General features: G+C 32.7%; 1 protein-coding gene across 1 annotated transcript; it reads right to left on the bottom strand.

Moving 5' to 3' along the window:
* Positions 1-3023: 3023 nt before the first annotated feature.
* On the bottom strand, positions 3024-7129 carry LOC148621516 (uncharacterized). Its single transcript, XM_088575991.1, has 8 exons — positions 6993-7129; positions 5990-6013; positions 5599-5703; positions 5019-5119; positions 4564-4663; positions 4189-4362; positions 3446-3606; positions 3024-3150 (listed from the first exon to the last, which is right to left on the bottom strand). The coding sequence occupies exons 1-8, from the start codon at positions 7063-7065 to the stop codon at positions 3052-3054; spliced, it is 837 nt and encodes a 278-aa protein (XP_088432117.1). The 5' UTR covers positions 7066-7129; the 3' UTR covers positions 3024-3051.
* Positions 7130-18986: the final 11857 nt, after the last annotated feature.

Below are 18986 nucleotides of genomic sequence, written 5' to 3'. Positions count from 1 at the left end.
AAATGGGTAACTTACTGCAAAATTGAAGTTATCGCCACAAATACTTTATAGTCGTCATCATGAACTCGGGGATCGCGATGGTCCACCCATCTGTAACATAATTACCGATTAGTTCAACGTGTCATATGGTTTACTATTCTTCTTTCGTCTACCCTGGACTTGACATTTTATGAGCAACTAGGCGGATGTTTCTAAAAAAGCAGAATACGCCTCAACTTCTTGTGAACCTGGTCCATGCTCCCAGTTTTTGTGGAGTCCTGGTTTCTCATTTACTTAATATTTTTGGTTCTTTCTATGTGTTATTTTGATTATTTTATTTTCTTTGTTGTTTGTGTCTATTTCCTTGTCTAGTAATTATCCTTATGTTAAACATATATTATTTTGATTCCCGCTCAAATCCTGGTGCCTTTGATATCCCATAGGGACAATTACAAGTGAGGAAACATCAAGAAAGAGTTTCATTTAAAAATTCCGAACCATTAAATTAAACAAAGTCAATACTGTATGTTTTCAGTGTACATATGCACAATGGAGATGTATATTAGGATAACTCATTTAAGGAAGTGAGAAACAAAAATAAGATTGCAAGTACTAAATAATCCCAGATTTAGCAAGTTTCAATCTTCAATCGTATTTGCACGAGTTATTGTATTTAGGTTATCCACTCTTCTCGACTCTATTGAATTTGTCCATAATTTATCGCTGTTTTAAATTCCTCTTGCTGTCTAGTTTTCAGTATATGATGAATAATCTTCCTACAAAATCTCATCTGAATCCAGAAAGTGATTTCGGAGATAATGGCAATATGTTTTTAGGGATAGAGCAACATACAGGGGAATTCCTAAATAACTGACAAACTTTGTTTGCAAGGAGGGGGTTAAAATAAATAGAACCATTCCGAAAATATTTAAAATAAATATTTTTGTCAAGGTTTTGACATGAATAGACCTGACAAATTCAGTTAGCTTAGTAAGAATTCTGGATGACTAGAACAGTTAATGTAAAGGCCAAAACAGTGTGTCTTAGACATATATCGATGTACACGTCACAATATACTTACTTCTTTAAGAATAAGTATGATGGCCACATATAAACTATTCCTTCAAGTTGTTCACACCTTTAGGGAAACAAGTTTTATATCCCTCAGTTCTACAAAAATCTGTTGATATGTATCAGTGGACAAGTTATTGCTACAGTGTTCTTGAATATCATTTTGTTGTCTATCTATTAGTGTAATTTACAGAGGAGTTGTAACATGTTAATCTAAGCATTGTCTAACAAAATTGCCATACTTGGACATTTTGGATATTTCTGATGACTAGATATTTGTATGGTGTCTTTTCGACTTGCATGTTTGAACAGAAAAAAAAGAACGAACAAGAAAAATAGAATTTGAACTGAGTAATGTAAGGTGTCGTATGAATATTAGCATGTATACTTTCATCCTTCATCTTCCTTTCCTAAGATCTAATGAATTGTTTTAATGACTTTTCAATTTAGATCACCTCCATTTTACACGAATAAGAATTAAAATTCGCCTGTTTTATCAGCTTTATATCAAAAGACAAATATTTAACGTTAAGATAAAGAGGTACACACATGTGAATTATTAGCACTGGTTTTAAAATGCAATACAATGAAATTCTAACTCGATTTACCAAAATAATAGGGGAAAATTTTCTTTTTCCTTGATTGTGCAAATAGTCAAATTTTACTTACAAAATGATGTTTTTATCAAAGCATGTTCACCTACTGCTTGATTTTTACAGCAACTGACATGTATTAACCACTGGGTCGATGCTACTGCTTGTGGACCGCAGGTCTTCGGGGTATTCATCAATTCAGGAGTAAGACTCGTTTAACCCCATTTAATATCAAATTTTATAGATTTTATTTATCAAAATTTACAGAACTGTGAATATATGCTATTGTTCGTGGTGTACCAACTTTTGTTGGTTTTCGTGGGAAAGCCAAACAAAAAATGAGATTCTTATTGATGTGTATCCTGAAAACCTCAAAACCACGAATTCAAGAATCCATAAACTTATGATTCTTCCCTAATCCACGAGATTTGGTATCCACGAATTGAAGTACCTTAACACTATTACAAAGTACCTACAGCACTGATGCTTCATTCCTTGTATCGTACATGGTAGAGCCTCTCGGTGATGGATTTGGCTTCCTCTTTTAATAGTGTACTTTTTGTATACAAATAATTTCTGGATTTAGATTATTTTAAATATTTTATTCTAATGTTGCTGATGTGAGGTTAAAACATGAAACGCATGTATAGCATATTTATTGTAAAAGAAGAATTAAAAAGCAGTTTCGGAGGGGATTTTTTTTTAAAGCAATTACTTTAAAAACAGATGTCGAATTATGACAATAACTCAAAAATAGCTAAACAGATGTACCACAGACAGATCTCATCATGTTAAACACTTTTACACCAAGTCAGGATTTGGCAAAACCTTGCGGTTTTGGTGATATATGCAAACAACTTCTGTCTGACCCCTTTGTTCTGTATTAAGTAACATCGGCCATGTTTTTCGACAGACCAAACATCTCCATATCATTTAAATGTAGAACACCTTAAAGAACATTCGTACTAAGTTTGGTTATAATTGGTCAATAGGCGACGATGTTTGAATAAATTGTTGTCGACGAAGGCGGACGCTAAGTGATGGAAATAGCTCACATGGCCCTTTTGGGTTAGGTGAGCTAAAAACTGGGAGTATGGGTCAGGTGCACCAGTAGGGTAAGCGTTCTCTCTGCTTTTCTAGAAACATCCGGCGAGTTGCTCATGAAAATTCAAGCCCGTGGTAGACGAAAGAGATAAGGAAATCTATGACACATTGAACAAATCGGTTCTCATGGATATACCGTAACGACCCACGAGTTCATGGTGACAACCATTAAACTTCTGTAGTGATGACCTCAATCTTGTAGCAACATAATCCTGTTTTCGAATGTGTGTTACTGTCATGTATAACATTGATATGTGCATTTAAAATGTAGAGAAAAAAATTTCATGGTTTATTGAGAATAAAATTAACATGTGTCCAAGGCAGGATTGTTCGTCAAGTAAATATGGAGTGTAGATAAAGCTGATGCTTGGTATATACATTCAGGAACTGGATTCATAAAGGCCTGTGGAAGCAACGAAACATTTGTTATTGAATGACTGTGGAGAATAAACATAACTCTCTTTACGAACTGATTGATTTCTTACGTAACACCCTCAATAAAATATGCATTTTTTTCATAATGAACCCATTAAATAAAGTGTTTCCATTGAATTCACGAAAAATGATTGCTACAAATGTTCAACGTGCTATTATCTATTAACGAGAAATATCAATTTAGGATTTTGCAATGGTTTTACATGTTATTCATTTCTTAATCTCTTCTTCTGAAGGTTGACCTAATTATGAGATAATCTTACAGAAATGGAGCTTTTTGGTGGATGTTCTACTCTGGGTGACGTCAGTGGTGCTTGGAATGCCCAGCCAAATGCGTTCAGTTGTCCACCATTATACAGCAAAAAGACTGGATAGAATTCGTCACAACTCATATCCTTTCTTAAGTTAAACCAGTAATGAACACCTAAATGATACATTAAAGTGAAACGTGAACTTCTAGTTTAAAAACCATTTAAGTATTTAACTTTAAACAAATACACAGAATTTAAATATGTAAATCATCTGTTAGATTACTATTAACAAATCAAATAGCTGTCTTTGTAAGAATCATGCAAAATCTGAAAAATGTGATACACTCCAAAAAAGACTACACATTTTTATGTTTGTAATTAAGTTGTTTTATGGGTCTATACTATGAAAAGTGTAATTATTCATTCAAATCTGCCTGCTCTTAGGAGATAATCAACATTGAAAATCCAATAGATTCTATTGTATTTTAGTGTCATTTACTTTCGAATTCTACAGTGCATTCTATACAATTTTTTATCTCCAAAGAGCACGAGTTATATGAAAAACCAAATGTTAACTTTTGTTTACTAAAGCATTTTTAACAAAATATCAAAAAATAAAAAATATGTAGGCTTTCAAACCATGTATCACAATTTGCATGATTCTTAGCTGGAGTGCTACTTAAAAAGAAATACATGCTTTAGAACTGATGTCAACAAATTCTTTATATCAAAACAAATACACAATAATACGTTACCCATTGATGGGAAACATTTTCCCTTTGTCCATTGTGTAGCAGGTATTCCAGATTCTTGATGGGGGATCTTGATGGAATCGGTCAGAGAGTTAGTTCCATTCTGTATGTAGAGGTCGGTGCCTACCCCTTGCTGGTGGTATTGGTCACTAGATCTACCAGTGGTACATATAATTGCTAAAAAAAAAACAAATTTTAAAGAATTATTTATTTTGCATGTATGTTTAAGTATGCTAATAAGTAAAATATTGAGTTACATTCACATTTTAAAACTTATTTTAATAGTTCACTGATGGTTTATTAGCAATATTCTCTTTCTGTTTGACAATGAAAACAAAAAAACTTTAAACTTTAGAAAGCAAATAATGTATACAACACCTGGATTGACGAAGTATGCAGAAATATGTTGCATGTTATTGTACATCACAAATGGATGGTTTTTTAGAAAAGCTGATGGGTATTGGGCGCTGTTTGGTACCTAAACAAAAACACAAGAAAATATAAAAGCTTCACAAAGGTTTTGTTTTCTTAGAAGTAAAAATGTTACAGACACAAAAGCATTTTTTCCGCGGATACCTTACAAAGAAAACACCCAAAATCGGATGGCTATTTAGCTTCACTTGAAACTAGTTATTAAAAAAACTAATGAGATACAGTTAGCAAGTTAAAGCGCCTTTTTTTTTTTGCATAAAACATACATTTACCACTTTTAATCACATACTAAATAGCATGAAGGTTATGGAAGAATGTATATTTGATACTTCATTAAACAAAACACATATATAGGTATTTCATTATTCATATAAGGCTTAATAAGATAAAGTACGGCTTACAGCTGCCGAGATACCAGCAATATAACCCTGTACATCGTAGATAAGAATGACTGCGTAGTCATTGTCTTTTACATAACGTCGTCCGAGTAAACCAATGGAATCTGTGAGTAAGGCACGGCGGAAACAATAAATCAAGAACACCGATACATAAATGTATAAATATTAGCTGTACAGTGAAACCTGTCTAAACCAAAGCATGACTAATTCAAAATCTTTGTAGACCAAACATATCCCTTTAACCCAATTTAAATGTATTTTGATCCTAGGTAAACCGAACACCTGTCTAAATCAAGTCAATTTTGAAATTCCAAGAGAGAACAGATTTAAACAAGTTTCACTGATATTAAAAACAAAGTCTTTTTTTTTTTGGATGAAATCAAATCAATCCCATTTTGAAGATTAATTCATTTGTTTCGTTTATATTAAAACAGGCAGACAGTAACATGATGAAAATAATAAGTAGATTCATGATTATATACCAAATGAAACGCGTTTAACAGGCAAGGTAGCAAGGTTTTGCTATTTTGGTTATGTGTAAAGCAAAACCATTCAGAAAAAAGACCTTAGTTTAAAACAATACCTCCACAGTCTGAGATTTTCTGGAATCCCTTTGCTTTGGCATCAGATTCTGTCAGTGGCATTGCTACATATGTGTTTCTGCTAAATGGATTCACACCCCAAGTAACTTTCAAATACAAGTAAGTATGTTAATTGTAAAAGTGTGTACAACATGTATAATACGATTGTAACTTCTAAAGCTAAAAAATACTTAAGTACTTATGATGTTATTCAAGATAAAGTTCTACTGTCAAGTGTTTTTTTTTATTTCTAACTTTTATAATTGATGTTTTTGACAGTTCATTAACAATATTTCGAGAACTAAGTACGAGTAAATGGGTTTGTCTCTGAGTCGACAAATTTCTTGTAAAATCATGCCTTTGAATTTGAAAGGTAAAGATAAAAATGTATACCTCTTAGATTGTCCCAATTAGTATCTGAAATATAGATAGAGAACAAGAATTGTAGTAATAGTATTCAAATATTTTTAATAATAAATTTCAATTACTTTGCACCAACTAAAAAATAAATAACAAAAAAATGACGTAAATTTTTAAGTAACTGTCTTTGCAAGAATCATGCAAAATCTGAAAATGCGATACACTCCAAAAAGACTACATATTTTTATCTTTGTAATTAAGTTTTTTGATGGGTCTATACTATGAAATGTGTAATTATTCATTCAAATCTGCCTGCTCTTAGGAGATAATCCACATTGAAAATCCAGTAGATTCTATTGTATTTGAGCGCCATTTCAGAGTTTTCTCCCTTAATTTTGAAATCTACAGTGCATTCTATATAATTTTTATCTCCTAAGAGCACGGGTTATATGAAAAACCACATGTTAATTTCTGTTTACTATGACATTTCAAACAAAATATAAAAAATAACAATATGTAGGCTTTTTACCCATGAATCACATTTTGCATGATCCTTAGCTGGAGTGCTACTTAAAAATCTGTGATTTTGGTATACTAAATTGAAAATGTATCGTAAGCACTTTTGTTAAGCCGTTGACATGATAAAAAAAACAGAGGGTACGAAAGCAAAATTGTAAATAAGAAACTGATAAGTTACACGAGTATGATTAGTTGAAATGTTCAACATGGTCTAGATTGTCGTTGCCCTGAGTTGAGGGTACTTATAATATGTAGTTGTAAATCAGAACCTTTAATAATCTGAAATACTCAGAAATTAATATATATTTTTTCTTTCTATACATATCACTACATATAAATGTTTTCTTAGCAGACTTTGGATACTCAATATAACTTTTATATCACGCAAAAAAAGTGATTGAACGCTTTTGTGATATTTATAGATATGTAAGCAACAAAATAATTTTACTTTTTTTTGACGTTTAGATAAAGAGATATCGGAATACGGTAAGAAGCTAATGACAATACTATACTTTACCATGGTTAAAGAAAAATCCAAAGGATATTGTGGCAACAGAAGTCAACAAACCAAACTGATTTAGTCTTGTCATGACCGAGAAGTAAGTGGTAGATTTATGTCATATCGGTCATTATAAACCACTGTGTTATCTCTATGGCTTAACTTCCAATGTCATATTATTAGGTAGAACGTACGTAAAAGTAACAAGACTAAACTTAGAAATGTAGATTTTTGTACATTTGTGCTGTTTGTTGTTGTTGTGTATGCCTACTTCTATGGTTGTGAGTCATTCTGGTAGCTAGGCGGTATCTGTTTGGTGTTTGTTTTTATTGTATATATATCTACTTCTGTCTGTGGTTGTGTCATTGAGGTTTCTTATGTAGCAGTCCGCCTAAGAATCATGCAATTTTCACTGAAAGTGATTTATTGATGTCAGATATTTTATCTAAATTGACTTTAAATCAGTTTGATATATCAGAAAAAAAAACAATGAATAAAATGAAAAAAAAAGAAAAATGTTTGCACCGTTACCATAGCAACCACCAATTTAGGGCCTAATAATCACCAAAATGTCACAATTTGAATGTATTTTTTTATATTTAATGGTGGAAATTTACCAAACTAAATAATTATATTAATGAAGTATGTATTATGGAAAACAATTTACAATAATGTACAAAACAATCTGATTGGTTAAGATCTGGTTACCATAGCAACCAAAATTCTTAATTTCTGACAATTTGAAATATACGAAAATAGGCTATGTTTAGACCCATTTTGCTAACAAGAGCAAAAAGATATTACCCAAATGTATGCATGGATGTGTAGTAGGTGCCCTCTACTGAAACATATCAAAAATAAAAATATGTAGCATATCTTTGTTTTTTGCTCATTTGGGCCTTAAATCACCCCCATAGAGACTTTTCTTCTTCTTAACGCTTTTTATACAAACTTTGTCCAGACCATACCTTTTTTGTCTTTTGACCTAGACTTCTAATATTTGGTATGTTGGTATATCCTCTAGGGGTAGAGTGTTGCGTACCCGAGTGGGTATGATATATGATAAATGTTGATTTTCGAATTGTTCTTATCTAAATTTCTGGCACAAAATTCCATGTTGAGTAAGTCACAGTATTGTGACATTATGTTTAAACAACAAAATTTTAAAACATTTTGAAATATTCTGTAAACAAGAACCTACATGTTCATGTTTACAAGGGTAATTATGGAAACATAGATTCTTGCGGAAATCAAAAGAATGTAATCCTAGGACATTTTGATAAGAAGATGTGCATTTCAGCAAAACAGTAGTTAAAAAATGGAAATGGGATATATTGTCAAGAGTTGATCAACAAAAACAAGAAATATTATTCTTGGGTCTGATGGAATTCTCTCAAGATACAGAAATTAATAATACAATTTATTATCAGTCATATGACATCTGTTCTCATTAACACTTATCAAGTCAAAAGTTGATATGTTATTTGACCATTAGTTCAAAGGTCAAGTTCAAATGTGAACCAATCTAGTACAAGACGCCTCGTCTTGAGAAAACATAACATCATACCAAATATCAGTTGTATAAAGAAAAAAAAATTATGCCCGGCCAAAAGTTTCTTTGATATTTGGCCAAACTTTTGCATGTCATTTGACCTAGGAGTCAAAGGCCAAGGTCAAAGGTCATCGAATCTAGAACATTTCACTCTAACTTGGTGTGATTTACTTAAATGTCAAACAGGTCTGATATCTAAGTACAAAGACCAAAAAGTAATGGAAAATTGTGCATCGTATTTTGCCCAAATTTGTATGTTATTTGACCTTGAGTTTAAAGGTCAAGGTCAAAGGTCACCCACGCTGGTACGCGACACTCCGCCCCGAGAGGATATACCAACATACCAAATATTAGAAGTCTTGGTCAAAAAAACAAAAAAGTTATGATCTGGACAATGTTTGTTTGAAAAGCGTTAAGAGGAAGAAAAATCTTCATGGGGGTGATTTAAGGTCCAAATGAGCAGAAAACAAAGATATGCTACATATTTTTATTTTTGATATGTTTCAGTGGAGAGCATCTACTACACATCCATGCATACATTTAATTGATATCTTCTTGCTCTTGTTAGCAAAACGGGTCTGAACATAACCTATTTTCGTACATTTCAAATTGTCAAAAATTAAGAATTTTGGTTGCTATGGTAACCAGATCTTAACCAATCAGATTGCTTTGTACTTTATAGTAAATTGTTTTCCATAAGACACACTTCATTAATATAATTATTTAGTTTGGTAAATTTCCACCATTAAATATAAAAAACACATTCGAATTGTGATGTTTTTGTGATTATTAGGCCCTAAATTAGTGGTTGCTAAGGAGTGGTTATTGCTATGGTAACGGTTAAAACGTTTTTATTTTTTTCATTTTATACATTGTTTTTCTTATATATCCAACTCATTTAAAGTCAATTTTGATAAAATAGCGGACATCAATAACTCACTTTCAGTGCAAATTGCATGATTCTTAGGCGGACTGCTACTTAATCCATAGAGCAGTCCACCTAAGAATCATACAGTGGGTGATTTATAGATGGCAGGCATTTGAACCAAATTGACTTGCAATATGTAGGATTTAATGAAAAAACAAGAATTAATATAACAAAATGAAAAATTTTTAACATCGTAACAATAGCAACGACCATTCCTTAGCAACCACCAATTTTGGGCCTAAAAACACAAAAAAAAACATTACAATTTGAATGTATTTTTTTTTATGTCTAATGGTGGAAATTTGTCAAACTGTATAATTATATTAATGAAGTATGTCTTATGAAAAACAATTTACTATAAAGTACAAAGCAATCAGATTGGTTTAGATCTGGTTACCATAGCAACAAAAATTCATAATTTTTGACAATTTGAAATGTACGAAAATAGGCTATGTTCAGACCCGTTTTGCTAACAAGAGCAAGAAGATATTAATTAAATGTATGCATGGATGTATTGTAGGTGCTCTCCACTAAAAACATATCAAAAACAAAAAATATGTAGCATATCTTTTTTTTTTTTTGCTCATCTGCACCCAAAATCACCCCCTGTAAGGACTTTTTTCTTCTTAACGTTTTTCATACAAACTTTGTCCAGACCATAACTGTTTTGTCTCTTGACCTAGACTTCTAATATTTGGTATTTTGGTATATCCTCTCAGGGTAGATTGTTGCAAACCAGAGTGGTAGACTTTTGACCTTGACCTTTAACCTCAAGGTCAAATAACATACAAATTTTGGCAAAATACGATACATAGTTTTATCTGTGCAATTATTAATTGGTCTTTTTACTTATATACATGATCTTTTGCATTTACGTATATCACAACAAGGCAGGGACTAATGTTTTAGGTGGGTGACCTTTGACCTAGACCTTTGGCCCCGAGGACAAATAACACAAAAGTTTTTGCAAAATACCGTAAAAAACTTTGTCTTGGCCATATTGTTTTTTTGTCTTTTACCAAGATATCTGATTTTGGTACGTAAGTAAATCACATTAAGGTAGAGTGCAATGTTCAAGATAGGATAACTTTTGACCTTGACCTTTGACTCCAAGGTCAAATGACATACAGAATTTTGGCCAAATACCATACAAACTTTTGTCTGGTCTAAAATTGTTTTGTCTTTTCACTTAGACATCTGATATTTGGTATGGGATTATAAAACCTGATGGCCAGGCACCACATACTAGGATGGTTGACATTTGAACTTGACTTGACTCATGTTCAAATAACATACCAAACTTTGACGCCATTCATACAAAATTTGTCCATACCATAACGCTTTTTGTCTTTTGACCCAGACTTCTAATATTTAGTATGTTGGAATATCCTCCCAAGGTGGAGTGTTGCGTACCGGAATAGATCAAATTTTACCTGAATTTAACCTGTCAACCTCATGGTCAAATAAAATACACATTTTGGCAAAATACCACCAAAGTTTTGCCTGTGCCATAACTTTTTTTGCCTTTTTACTAAGATATCTGAAATTTGATATGTGTGTATTTCACGCCAAGATTGAGTGTCATGTACCAATTAAGGTGTGTGACTTTTGAACATGACCTTTGATCTTATGGTCAAATGGCATACACAATTTTGGAATAAGTTCATGACTGATTTCATGCAATATTTCCCCTCACAGTATGTCGTTATTGTATTTGTTTTGTTTGTTTGTTTGTTGGGGTTTAACGTCCGAGCAGCAATATTTCAGCTATATTCAGACGGTGAACATGAAATTGATGATAAAATGAACATGAAATGATGATGAAAAGAAAAAGGGATGGGAAACAAGGACAATGGGGTCGACAAATTTCAACTGCCACTGGCAACAGGGAGAGGTGGGTAGGATCGGGCAGTTAAGCCTCTTGTGGCGGAGCCTATGGTTCCTATTCCGGGATAATACCACAGTATTAACTGAATAGTCAAATGCAGGAAATGCTTTTAATAGCATTTTATGACCTGAACCAGAATTTTGCTGAAGGCAACAGTTTTTGAATTATTTTTAAAAACTCTTCTGACCCTTATGTTCCATTTTTAGTATAAGCAGCCATATACATTTCAATGGATTAAAAAAACACAAGTCATTTCGAGCACAATACACTTAAGAATTAATATGCTTTATTTCCATTAACTGATCTTAAATGGTTTTAGAGAGGAAGATTTTCAAAATTGCACATGTACATGTGGAAAAAGTAAGAATTGTTTCAGTCAGTTTGAGTCATAACTCCTACATTAGTAGACGAATCGTTTCGAAAATATTGGTATTGGTCAATGATGATTGGGGTTTTTACGGTCTTGACTATCCTTACGGATCTCGCACGACCGGCCCTTACGGGGATTCTGTTAGTAAATATCTGTTAGTAGTTGGAGTTAGCGGAGCCCAGCCTTCGGGATACCCGAACTCAGTCAGAGTATGTCCTGTTAGCGGCTGGGCTGCTCCCAGACCCCACATGGGTCCGAGAGCGTTTCCCCAATCTAACTGTTTGGGAGTACATCAACGTGAAATATTGGTCAATCTTATAATGCTGAACTATATAACCCTCCACAAAAGGGCAACAACCTTTGAGTTGTGTGCAAAATATTCCCCTCTGACCCCTATGTTCTATTTTTAGTAACAGGGCTTATGTTTTTGTCATGGGTTAAGAATCCCAACATTTATTTTGTGTGGAATACCATACAGAACAATTGTTTTTGAGGAGAATATTTTCAAAGTTGTACATACGAAGAATGCCAAAAAAAACTTTTATAGGGGTCATAACTCCTACATCAGTTTGTAGAATTTCGGCATAGGTTTTCTCTTAATCCTGGACAATATTATCCCCTGCCAGAATTCCGCTAAAGGCAACGGTTTTTTTTTAGTTATTTAAAACAAAAATGCCTTTAGACACTGTTCTATTTCTAGTATTGGCGGCTAAGTTTTTTTTCACGGATCATAAATCCCAACGGTCATTTTGTGCACAATTATCTAGAGGAGGAGAATTTCGAAAATTTGTCGATGACGACGGACGCCAAGTGATGGCATAAGCTTATTTGGCCTTTGGCAAGGATAGCTAAAAATAGCAAATGCCTCTTTACTGGCCTGTTACCCTACATCTATTACATATATCTGTCTAGAAACTATGTGAGAACCAAGCATGGGTAACCTAAAATTATACATTCATTTGGTCGTGGCATTTAAGAATAAATTGCATAGTTGTAAAATGTGAACTACTTTAATTTATAGTAACAAGTTTACATGATCTTCCTACTTATTATTGCCCATACATGAGATCAGAAGTAAACAATAACACAGTCAATGAAATGTAAAATATAGGTTGCAGACTTCGCTTGGATGCTAATTCAATATCCTTGATGCATCCGTATATGACTTCAGTTATACAATCCTGCCGTTTATATTTAATGAGGTATGATACCAAAAGTACTAAATCGTGATGTTCTTACAAAAAAATTAAGTTTTTTTGTCTGCTTTGGCATATTCCTTTATATATTTCTTCCATATATTCAACTATGTTGGAACACAGACATAAACATGTAGGTAGATTTATAAGAGAAATACATTTAGAAGGACCTAGGAATTAGAGTGTTAATTCAGGTATAGAAAAGATTGCAACAAAAATAAAATTTTAAAAAGATTTTTGAAAATGATTTTTATAGGCATTAGAAAAGATTGCAACAAAATAAAATTTAAAAAAGTTTTTTGAAAAAGTCAACAATTACAACAGACAACTACAACGGACAGAAAGTGATGGCAATAGCTCACACTGACCTTCGTCCCAGATGAGCTTAAATATACGATGAGAAAACCAACCTCTTCTAACTATATAACTCAGAATGTTAGTTGAAAACGCCAGACTTTGATTAATTCAAGTTTTAATTAATCTGAATTAAATATCATCGTATTGGAACAAAATGTAAACTTGATCTGTAACTTATCATTATGAACTTATTATGTCATTATCTGCAAGCGTTTAGGAAAAAAAGTTCTTAAAACGATTATTTCTGTAAATTTTGCTAAGTTCAAGGCCCGTAATTTCGGTAAATTCATCGAAACGAAACCATACAAACTTGTATTGTAAGTTATCACGGTTAATTTATATAAAAATCATGTCAATATGTGAAAATGTTCAGAGAAAAAATGTCAGGAAAACGGTTATTTCTGTAAATGTTGATAAGTACAAAGCCCGTAATTTCGGTAAAATTATCGAAAAGTAAATTGGGCTTTTAAGTTATCATGGTGAACTTATTAATAAAAAAATATTTGATTTCAATATCTGCAAGTGTCTTGAAAATTTAAGAAAGACTGATGAACTGACGATCAGACGGACGGGTAAAACACATTAAACCCTGCGCAACTGCATTGCGTGGGGTATAATTATTTAAGCTCAGAGTTCTTCTCCTTTGAAATTAAGAGAACACATATTCTATAACAGATGTAAAAGATTAGTACTGCTACTGGAGTTATGCACAATCAAGTGATAAAGGGCAAGTGATTCTTTACATTTACGACATACTGTGAGGTAAAATATTGTATGAAATCAGTCATTAACTTAAGCCAAAATTGTGTATGTCATTTGACCACACAATCTTAGCGTGAAATACCCACATACCAAATTTCAGATATCTTAGTAAAAATGCAAAAATGTTATGGCACAAGCAAAACTTTGGGTAGTATTTTGCCAAAATGTGTATCTTATTTGACCATGATGTCGACAGGTTAAGGTTTGTTTATTTGTTTGGTGGGGTTTAACGTCCGAGCAGCAATATTTCAGCTATATTCAGACGATGAACATGAAATGGATGATAAAATGAACATGAAATGATGAATTTTGATTGCCACTAGGAAAAGGGGGGATGGGTAAGGTCGGGCAATTTAGCCTCCTGTGGTGGAGCGCAAAGGTTCCTACTCCTATCGAATAACACAGAAGTGTTCTTTAACGTGCGGTCAGGTTTTCCGTGTTATAGCCTGACAACCCAAGCATGTAACATGCCAGGGGTACCCCATAACACCACCTGTGGCACATCCCAGTTGCTCTGTGGGCAGAGCACCTAGCCCCCTAGGTTTTTGAGCACTATTTAGTCGCCTTTTACGACAATCTTAGCGCTGCTGCAGGCCTATTCGTTTGACACCCGGACCTGCATGGGGCGACAGATTAAGGTAAAATTTCATCTATTCTGGTACGCAACACTCCACCTTGAGAGTATATACCAACATACTAAATATTAGAAGTCTGGGTCAAAAGACAAAAAGCGTTATGGTATGGACAAATTTTGTATGAATGGCGTCAAACTTTGGTATGTTATTTGAACATGAGCTCAAAAGTCAAATTAAAATTTCAACCATCCTAGTATGTGATGCCTGCCTTCAGGTTTTATAATCCCTTACCAAATATCAGATGTCTAAGTGAAAAGACAAAACAATTTTAGACCAGACAAAAGTTTGTATGGTATTTGGCCAAAATTCTGTATGTCATTTGACCTTGGAGTCAAAGGTCAAGGTCAAAAGTTATCCTATCTTGAACATTGCACTCTACCTTAATGTGATTTACTTACGTACCAAAATCAGATATCTTGGTAAAAGACAAAAAAACAATATGGCCAAGACAAAGTTTTTTACGGTATTTTGCAAAAACTTTTGTGTTATTTGTCCTCGGGGCCAAAGGTCTAGGTCAAAGGTCACCCACCTAAAACATTAGTCCCTGCCTTGTTGTGATATACGTAAATGCAAAAGATCATGTATATAAGTAAAAAGACCAATTAATAATTGCACAGATAAAACTATGTATCGTATTTTGCCAAAATTTGTATGTTATTTGACCTTGAGGTTAAAGGTCAAGGTCAAAAGTCTACCACTCTGGTTTGCAACAATCTACCCTGAGAGGATATACCAAAATACCAAATATTAGAAGTCTAGGTCAAGAGACAAAACAGTTATGGTCTGGACAAAGTTTGTATGAAAAACGTTATAGTAAATTGTTTTTCATAAGACATACTTCATTAATATAATTATATAGTTTGACAAATTTCCACCATTAGATATAAAAAAATACATTCAAATTGTGATGTTTTTTTGTTTTTAAGTCAAAAATTGGTGCTTGCTAAGAAATGGTCGTTGCTATTGTTACGGTGAAAACATTTTTTCATTTTTTTTATATTAATTCTTGTTTTTCCATTAAATCCTACATATTGCAAGTCAATTTGGTTCAAATATCTGACATCGATAAATCACCCACCTCATGATTCTTAGGTGGACTGCTACTTAACATGTTTTTTTTTTCATAATGCTGACAATGCCTTGTATTTAAATTGAAAAAAAAAAACATCAATTCTGCGTTTAAAAAACAAAACGCTATATTGCAGTCCTTATTGCATGGAAAATACACAGTAAAGTTTGGAAACATTGTACGAAAAGAAACTTAAGAATCTGTGGAAATATTAAAGTAATTGTTTAGCATGAATGCTTGAAAAGGTAATTATCCTTCCGTAAAATTAAAAAAAAGAACGAATATGATGAGAGGAAACAAATGCACAAGTGTATACTAAAACCAGAATAGGAAACAATTTATACACTGATGTCATTATTTTCTGCATCCTAAGTTATATTAAAGAGATGATATATTAACATTAATAGTATAGTTATTAACTTTCTAAGGTCTGTTGAGTTAAAATTCTGAATAGTTCTTGGAGTTTGTATGCATTTTGAAAAGGCATAGGCGTGTAAAAACTGAACTGTGTTGAAAAAAATGATGTTATTACTATGTTTTTTAAAACTCAAATGGATTATAATAATTAAAAATTCCTATAACGTAGACATGGTATTAAGGATATATATTTTGTCGGATTTAATAGGAAAGGTTAGAATGACTGCAATGAACAGTTATGGGCATGCCCATCGCAATTTTACACTACTAAAATGATTAAAATGCAGTGTCGTAAAATGAACGCTGGATGGAAGGTTAAGTTGCAATGTTCATGCAATGAATAGAGATAAAAAGCAACGTTTTGTTACCCCAAACTCACTTCATATTACTCTTACAAAATGATTAAAAAATTAAAATGAGTTATATTTATTTCTGTCGTGTACACCATTTCGAGCGACACATAAGAGTCCATAATGTGACGTACAATATTAAATAAAGTAACGGAAAGAGCTACATCAATCATATCCCCATAATGTAAGCATGGTTTTAAAGCATCGACATGTGATTGATCATAAATCATTTCTTTTGATAATTAATTCTTTTAACAAGGTTACAGTTGTTCTAAATTATGACAATGCCTGGTAGATAACATTGACACGTCAAAGATACTATCAAAATTTGCACGCTGTCATAATTTTCAGTACAGTGGAATTATGTCAAATTTAGCTGAAATTATTAAAAGTAAACTGATTGGCGCTTCTATTGCATAATATGTAACTTAGATAAAATGGCATTATCTTCAACTATCAAGGTTGATTAAGCGTAAGCACACGCCAATATACAACTACCGAGGACACTACAACGAGCTTCGTTAGAACAAACAAAAAGAGATGCGGGAGAAATATAACAATACAGATCATATAAATATTGCAAAATGTACATGTTGAACACGTGTTTCATGGAGTTACTTTTCACCAGCATCACTACAACCAAAAAGATATGCCAAGATCCAATAAAAAGTTATAGGCAAGAAGTGCTTAAAACCAAACAAATATTCGAAACATATAGCCAAATCCAGCACCGATAAAATCTACCAAAGTATATCTAATGAGCTACACTATCATAATACAAAGAATGAAGCTCCAGTGTTTTAGGGATTTCAAATTTGTGCAACTGGAAATTTCGGTAAATAATCTATGGTATATGTAAATAGTTCGGGTCAGCAAAGTCTTGCAACTCGTCTGGTGAATACCCTCAAGACATAAGCTCTACTAGCAGGGGAAAAACTTGTAACCTATTATTTCTTACGCTGGTAATTTTGAATGTAATGTCATTCATTTAGTTCTGAGCTAATTGTTACCACTTACAAGCAGTCTTGAAGTGGATATTTCATTTTGTCTATATGAGTTAATGTTACGGTGTTTGTTGCTTCAGTTAATTTTTGACCTTACATTTAAAGAAGATGGTTGAGGCCTTATATAATTAGTTTAACCACACCTCAAATTTCATTCCCCTGTCCATTGCCAAGAGATGTTGGTCATAAATGTGTCTTTGTGTCGTTTTACAACTGCTGATTTGATTTTGAAGAATTGTCATCGATCTGTTACCGTGGATTTTATTACGTTGGGAATTTCGAATCTATTAAAAGTTTTGATTTTTCAACTTTATACACTACACTTCCACATAATCTCATAAAAATCACACATCTTATCAAATGGGCATTTAATAAATCGGGATGTGAATATATTTGTTCGAATTCTTTTAGATCATTCTTAGTAACAAAAAACATAAAAAAAACTATTATAGTTGGACTTCTTTCGATATGCTTACAGCACTCGAATTCCTGTAAGAGAACATTTTCGTACGCTTTGACGAAACCGCTTATCATCAAGTTATTGGAATTCCCGTGGGGACCAATTTAGTACCACTTTTTGCGAATCTCTTTCTGTATTGTTACGAATCACAATTTGTGACTAGGATTAATAAAGACCCTTCCAAACAACATTTGGTAGAAAATTTAATAACACCTTTCGATATTTGGACGATATTTTGGTTCAAAACAACGATGAATTCAATATTTATACCAAAGATATATATCCTGTAGAACTCTCTGTGAATTAAACTGATATTGTTAATAAAGAATGTATGTATCTTGATCTTAGTATTCATATCAATAATGGTAAACTTAATACTAAAACTTAAGATAAAACGGATGATTTATCCGCTTGTGGATGGTGTTTACATGTCACCATAGGTTCGATTTGGTCGTATTTGTAACAATGTTTCAGATTTAACGAAAGGAATATTTATATAACGAGAAATAACCACATCAAGGTTTCAGATATCACAAGTTCATAAAAACATTCATATGTTTTTTCAACCGATACAAGGAACTCATTCTCAAATACAGATGTACTTGTAAAGGATAAATAGGTGCGGTTATTTCTCAATCCTTGGTTTACGGTAATATTCAACACAAAGCACGGAGAGGTCGGTCGATACTCACCCAACAAAGCAGCCAAACCATTCGTAAGGGATATAGTAATGATATTGTTGTCAAATCGTTAAGGATAGCATTTTTGTTTTGTTATAAACATTGATTAACTAATAGGGTCTTTACATAGAAATTAAAACACTATACTTAAAAGCAATTCACGGATTGTGTCATTATTGTATGACTTATGGTGTGTTCTGGTTCTCAATCCTGCATAGGAATAGTTAGAACTGATTAAACATACTATGGGGACATAACTTATTGTAGGTCTAAACTTGTCAGGAGCTGGCATATCAGTTTACTGCTAGTAGTCCTTAGTTTGTACATTTGTGTAATTAAATTCA

Source organism: Perna viridis, chromosome 3, assembly GCF_037379345.1.
Source record: "Perna viridis isolate PV_CMFRI_1.1 ecotype Kerala chromosome 3, ASM3737934v1, whole genome shotgun sequence".
NCBI classification, from domain to species: domain Eukaryota; kingdom Metazoa; phylum Mollusca; class Bivalvia; order Mytilida; family Mytilidae; genus Perna; species Perna viridis.
Note: the sequence above shows the minus strand (reverse complement) of the source record. Positions and strands in the feature narration are given on the sequence as shown.

Bases quoted from the DNA above. Each gene is read 5' to 3' on its own strand.
- LOC148621516 (XM_088575991.1), bottom strand. From the start codon at position 7,065: ATGACAAGACTAAATCAGTTTGGTTTGTTGACTTCTGTTGCCACAATA. The intron at 5,120-5,598 runs GTATTGTTTTAA...CCTTACTCACAG, and splicing joins GAAAATCTCAGACTGTGGAG to ATTCCATTGGTTTACTCGGA. The intron at 4,664-5,018 runs GTAAGCCGTACT...GTTTTTGTTTAG, and splicing joins TTGCTGGTATCTCGGCAGCT to GTACCAAACAGCGCCCAATA.